The sequence below is a fragment of the Maylandia zebra genome, linkage group LG7, assembly GCF_041146795.1.
Source record: "Maylandia zebra isolate NMK-2024a linkage group LG7, Mzebra_GT3a, whole genome shotgun sequence".
Taxonomy (NCBI): Eukaryota; Metazoa; Chordata; class Actinopteri; order Cichliformes; family Cichlidae; genus Maylandia; species Maylandia zebra.
The window spans coordinates 42,642,186-42,648,219 of NC_135173.1; the positions used below are offsets into that span (position 1 = coordinate 42,642,186).

Genomic DNA, 6,034 nt, shown 5'->3' on the forward strand with positions numbered 1-6,034 from the left:
ATATGATTTGCAAGGGTTTTCTCTGTTTTTGGTCTATTAATGTAGGGTTTTTACTTTACAATATAAAGCGTTATGAGGCACCTGTTGTTGTGATTTGTGATGAATAAAGTTTAAATTAACTGAACTGAAAGTAAGCAAGCTTGAAACTATAGAAATAGTCCACTTTTTTGATGACTCCTTTTTGTCTAACTGATCTTTTCTGCTAGATAGCAATTTACAAAGAGCAAGCCAGGGCTGAAAGAGTCATATTGGACAGACAGAAAGATTTCATCGACAGAATATGCTGGAAGTGAAGCCAGATCCAGATTTGCTGGTCTGACTGGTAACTCCAGAGGAGGTGTAGGCTGCCACTCAATGCTGGAGAGGTGTGGTGGCAGAACAACAAACCCCAGAAACAGGTGAAGAGTAGAGCAATTAAATAATACAGGTGGAGGAAAGATAAAGTACTGGTCTTGCATCCAGTGCTAGCTGTGATCACCAGTGTGAGTATATATATATATATATATATATATATATGTGTGCTTTATTTAAAAACAGAGAGAAAGAAATAGGTAAGGAGGTGTGTCAGAAAATTGCAAATGTCTTTACTTCAGTCACTATCACAGCTCTGCCTTGTCCTTTCATCAGCAGTGACAGAAAGAAATCAGTTTGTGGAACCAGCAGAGGTACGTGGACATCAGTGGAAAGACGGAGAGAAAGTAAGATGGCCGAGGAGCCAAAGATTGAACTCTTTGTAAAGGTAAGACATACAACAATCTTGACGTGTTACAGTCTAAGCAAAAACCCTTCCCATTCCCAGCTACTTGGTAACACAAGGTGACATTTTCCTGTTTGTTTACATCTAAAGTGACAGAAATGTGTCAAAAAAAAGCTTTTAACTTTAGCAAACTACAGTATTTCAGTGTATTTAAACTGTAGTAAAGCATACAATGCAGGATATGGCAGAGATACAAACCAGTATTACAATAATAGGCTTTTTAATCTGGGTGTGAAATTCCTTTGCAGTTAGCTTAAACTGCCAGAGCAGAGCAGGCTTAACGAGAATACCTGTGTAGGTGCTCATGGTTTTGTTAGATCCTGATACTAGAACCCACGTACAATTGTGCAATTTTATGATCATAAAAGCTTGTTTTATACTCATCTGCTGTGACTGCAAAGTGTCTTTGTTTCTGTCTGTCAGGCCAGTTATGATGCTGAGAGTGTGGGGAACTGCCCTTTCTGTCAGAGACTCTTCATGATTCTTTGGTTAAAAGGGGCCAACTTTACCCTGACCACTGTAGACATGAAGAGGTGAGAGCACATTTTATTCGTTTTTCAAAAAGTCTTGTAGAATCTTTAAGAGCTGGGCACAAAGGAGACTGGCTTCATACTGCTTTTTTGATGTAGTCTCAACAAAACTACTATTTACATTGTTTTTCACAAGTTGCATTCAAGGACAGAGAGTTGCATTTGTAAAAGAAATGGGAGGAAAGTCTGATTTACATTATAAAAGCCACCCAACAATGAAAACCTGCCAACACCTCACCCTCCACCAACCCCACTGAGTTCAGGAAAGGTTACAGGGACACTAAATGCTATGCAAGAAACAGCCACAGCAATAAAACATATAGGCAGGCAAATTATTTACATTCATACAGGATTCAGTTTTTGGTAAAAAATTGGTAAAAACTGGTAAAAAATTTATTATGTGAAATGGTAGATTACTGAACAGAAAAGACTGCTGCCTGGTGTAGGCCAAAGGGCTGAGATTCTGAAGCAGTCACACAAATGACCGCAATAGGTTACGAATGATAAGATGCTGAAAACGAGTACAAAGAGATATTTGTGAAGACAGATAACAAGATGACGCAAACAAATATTTTACACACCTGCAAAGAAACACAAAACCTCCACGAGATTCAAAACAATAACAAAAAAAAAAAGAAAAAAAGAAAAGGTTTGAGAAACACTAGTGAGAAAAACAAATGGTCAGCAAACAGTTGTAACTGACTCAAAAGTGACACAAAATTAAAGCAAACAAGCTCAAAATAATCAGGTTTATATCTAAAACAAATCAGTTTCCATTCCATTTTTAAAAAGGCAAAAACACAAATGTTGTGTTCACTTGTTGACACTGCCCCCAAGTGTCAGTAAAATCAGATATTGCAGGTTTAAGAAAACAAACACACACACGGGAAGCTGAATGATATTTACAATGTATGAGTGAGAATCAGGCGTAAGAAACACCAAAACCAACAATAAAAGAATAAACCCCCCACGCAAAGGTTTGACATCAAATTTAAAGCTGTCCTTCTGATGAACAGGCAGCGGAAAGGGAGGGGGCAAGGAGCAAAATATGCTGCACTTAACATAAACAACATGAAAGTTAAGTATATAAAATACACTATTTAGATCATATAAAAATAGGAAGCTTTCATTCCGGTGTCTCAAAAATTCTGTAAGAAGGTGTTAAGATGGTTGCTTGTACTCCAGCAGTCATTGCTTCTTCATGTTTTGCAAAAGGGGGAAATAATGAAGCCCTGTTAATCTATAGCACAAAACAAAAGCAGCTCAATGGTTTCAAACCCGTATTTGTATTTTTTTTGTTAAACTTATCATGTCAGTCTATTTTTCACTCAGTAGGAATCACTACAAACCAAATTTAGACTGGTAAATGTGCCTGATTCTAGAAGAACACTTGCACTCGTAAACTAATTCATAGCCATAAAACACATTTGGTAGTGAGAACAAACCGCAGTGGATATTAAGTCTTTACCCCTTTAAAATTTAATTAGGAGTAATCCTTGAAGCTCTTTTCTGAATAGAACAATTTTTGTCATATTTCAGGCCTACTTATAAAACAAAAACCACTGGGCATGCATCTGAAGTCAGCGAGGGTGGTCTCTACCTATGCAGCTACTTTGAAAAAAAAAAAAGCCAGAAATTACTCTAATCATCAATGGTCATCATAGCATGGCTTTATTTATATATACTGAAGTGTCAAAACACATCATTAGAAAGTGATCCTAGCATGCTTTTCCATAGCATTTGCTTGGTTTAGGCTGGGAAGTTAAACATTTTAACTTTCTGATCAAGTGTGCCAAAATAAGCCTTCACTGATCTGTTGCAGGGCTCCGGATGTACTGAAGGATTTGGCTCCAGGCTCTCAGCCTCCCTTTCTCATCTACAATGATGAAGTCAAAACGGACACTAATAAGATTGAGGAGTTCCTGGAGGAGACCTTAGCCCCTCCACAGTGAGCAAAGTGCATCTTGCTTCAAACATATGAACCACAGTCTTTTCAGTCCTTGAAACACACTGCATATCTAACCCATCACTGCAACACCAAACATTAACAAAATGTTTTATTTGATTAACAACAGGCACCCAAAATTGTGCTGTCGTTACAAAGAGTCCAACAGTGTTGGAGAAGACATCTTCCGAAAATTCTCAGGATATATCAAGAATCCCAATCCTGGTTTAAATGACAGTAAGAATTTTGAAACTTTCAAGTCACTTATGCTATATATATGATGGAAAGAGCCACCATGGGTTAACAGAAAGCCTGCAACTTCTTTCAGTGCTCGAGAAGAAATTTCTTTCCACTCTGGTGAAGCTGAACATGTATCTAGAAACTCCTCTCCCTCACGAGCTGGCCAAAAACCCAGATCTTACTGTGTCTTCACGTCTCTTCCTGGATGGTGACAGCCTTACCTTGGCAGATTGCAACTTGCTTCCCAAACTCAACATTGTCAAGGTGAACAGAATTCAGCAATCCTATGTGTATACAAACCTTTCGTTTTGTTTTGTTTTTTAATCCTGAAGAAGAGAGAAATATTCACTGTTATCTGAATAGTAGAGATGATTTGAGAAATGTAATGAGTCATTCCTGGACTTATTTGTAAAAATTGCTCTTCCCTCAGGTGGTGATCAAGGAGTACCGTGACTTTGCCATCCCTGCAGAGCTCAAAGGTCTGACACGTTACCTAGAGAATGCCTACAAACGGGACGAGTTTCGCCACACCTGCCCAAATGACTCAGAGATTCTCCTCGCCTACCATTCTGTCGCCCAGTACCTAAGCAAATAGAGGAGTGAACCTAAACAGCATTCATGAAATTAAAGAAAGTAAAAACAGAAAGAGATAAAATGCAGATGACTCAGATATACCATGTTGAAAATTAAGTTCTATATCTGTTTAAATTACATCTGTGTGGACAATAAAAAAAAATGGCAGTTTAATCATTTACTTTCTATAAAAAGTATAGTTGTTACCATGACTTTGGCTCCCTCTAGTGTTTCTCGAGTGTTTTTGTAAATGCCGTGTACGTGCGTGTTTTGTGTCTGAACGTAATGTTAAGTGCACTTAATTCAAATCAGATTTTAAACTACACATTATTTTAGCATACACATAAAAAGATGAATGACTGTACATAACTCCTCTTTACATATTTTTATATAGTGACTGCATATTAGCAGTGACCGTATGAGAATGGTTTAATTTAAATGCATAAATGGAGGGTGAAGGAAAGAGTATATCTATTTATATGGACATTATGGACATACATTAAAGGTTAAATATGAAAAAGTGGCTAATGTTGGTACATGAATGTTTGTATATGAATTTATTAGCTACTAAATTTTTGCTTTAAAGTTGTCATGAGTAATCGTTTTTATATTAAAGTTGTATGGTGAATGCAGATTTTTCATCATCATGGAATCCAAAACATTGGATGAAACTTAATCAGTTTTGTTAATAGCAAATGAATTATGGTAATAAAATTATTGATTACATGTCTATATGACTCTTGATGTATTTATTTCTATGGAAGCAGTATTTCATGCAATATAGCAGTAAAATTCACTTTCCAAATCTACCTGACCATATATACAAAAGTAATTGCCCCCTAAACTTAATGCCTGTTCGTGCCAGCCTTGACAGCAAGAACTGCAGTGAAGTGTTTACAATAACTGGCAATGCGTCTTTAACATCACTGTGGAGGAATGATCATCTCTGCTTGGCAGAATTGTTTTACTTCAGCCATAATGAGAGTTTTTGAACTTGAACAGCCTGATTACGGTCATGCCAAAGCATCTCAACCTGGTTTAAGTCCGGGCTTTGGCTATAAGTAACTCCAAAACCTTCTTTTTGTTTTGTTTTTTGAACAATACAGAGGTGGACTTCTGGTGTGTTTCTGATCATTGTCCCTCTGTATTGCCCAACTGCTCTTGAGATTCAGGGAATAAACTGATGGGTGGAGATTTTCCTTCAGGGTTTTCTGTTAGAGAGAGGAATTAATGGCAAGTCATGCAGTCATGCAGGTCTTGAAGCAGCAAAGTAGCCCCAGACCATCACACTACCACCATGTTTGAATGTTGGTATGATGTTCCTTTTATCAAATGCTGTGTTTGTTTTATGTGGGATTTAACAGGCCCCAAGTCTTCCACAAAGATTGACTTTTGTCTTGTCAGTCCACAGAGTACTTTCCCCAAACTTTCAGGGATGTTTTATTGACAAATTTTAGATGAGCCTCTGTGTTCCTTTTGGTTAGCATTGGTTTTTGCCATTGGATTTTTCCCATGGATGCCATTTTTGCCCACTCTCTCTTTTTTAAATTGTTGAATAATAATGAACTCTCACTTTACTTGAGGCAAGTGAGGCCTACAGTTCTTTAGAACTTGTTCTGGGTCCTTCTGTGACCTTCTGAATGATTCGTCAATGTGCTCTTGGAGGTTTTTTGGTATGGTTGCATAAACCTTACTGTTCCAGGTTTTCTCTATTTGTGGATAATGGTTCACCATGGTTCACCTGCCATTTCTAAGTCTTTGAGCTTAGAGAAATGGCGTCGTAACCCTTTCCAAACGGACAGATATCAATGACATTGTTTCTCATCTTTTCTTAAGTTTCTTTAGCTCGTGATATGTTGTATTTTGAGATCTTTTAGGCTAGTTCACAAAGAGGTTCTAGGTTAAATCAGGACTGGGTGTGGCTAGTTAAAGCTCATTCAGCTTTCATATTTTGTATTTACACATGTTATCATTGTCCAATATTAAAAT

The 6,034-nt window shown here is 37.3% G+C and overlaps 1 protein-coding gene across 2 annotated transcripts; it reads left to right on the forward strand.

The window, feature by feature from the left end:
- The first annotated feature begins 327 nt into the window (after positions 1–327).
- clic3 (chloride intracellular channel 3) lies at positions 328–4,775 on the forward strand. 2 transcript variants are annotated; one of them, XM_004538266.3, is made up of 7 exons: positions 328–482; positions 631–739; positions 1,181–1,290; positions 3,110–3,235; positions 3,363–3,469; positions 3,561–3,736; positions 3,903–4,775. In XM_004538266.3, exons 2-7 carry the CDS (start codon positions 704–706, stop codon positions 4,065–4,067), a joined length of 720 nt encoding a protein of 239 aa, XP_004538323.2. In that variant the 5' UTR covers positions 328–482; positions 631–703; the 3' UTR covers positions 4,068–4,775. The 2 variants fall into 2 exon arrangements, with proteins under 2 accessions (XP_004538323.2, XP_004538324.2); XM_004538267.3 differs by having other exon boundaries at positions 375–482; positions 628–739.
- Positions 4,776–6,034: the final 1,259 nt, after the last annotated feature.

Excerpts from the sequence above, each read along its gene's own strand:
- clic3 (XM_004538266.3), top strand. The coding sequence starts at position 704 with ATGGCCGAGGAGCCAAAGATTGAACTCTTTGTAAAG. Across the intron at positions 740-1,180 it reads AGATTGAACTCTTTGTAAAG|GCCAGTTATGATGCTGAGAG; the intron begins GTAAGACATACA and ends TCTGTCTGTCAG. Across the intron at positions 3,737-3,902 it reads CCAAACTCAACATTGTCAAG|GTGGTGATCAAGGAGTACCG; the intron begins GTGAACAGAATT and ends CTCTTCCCTCAG.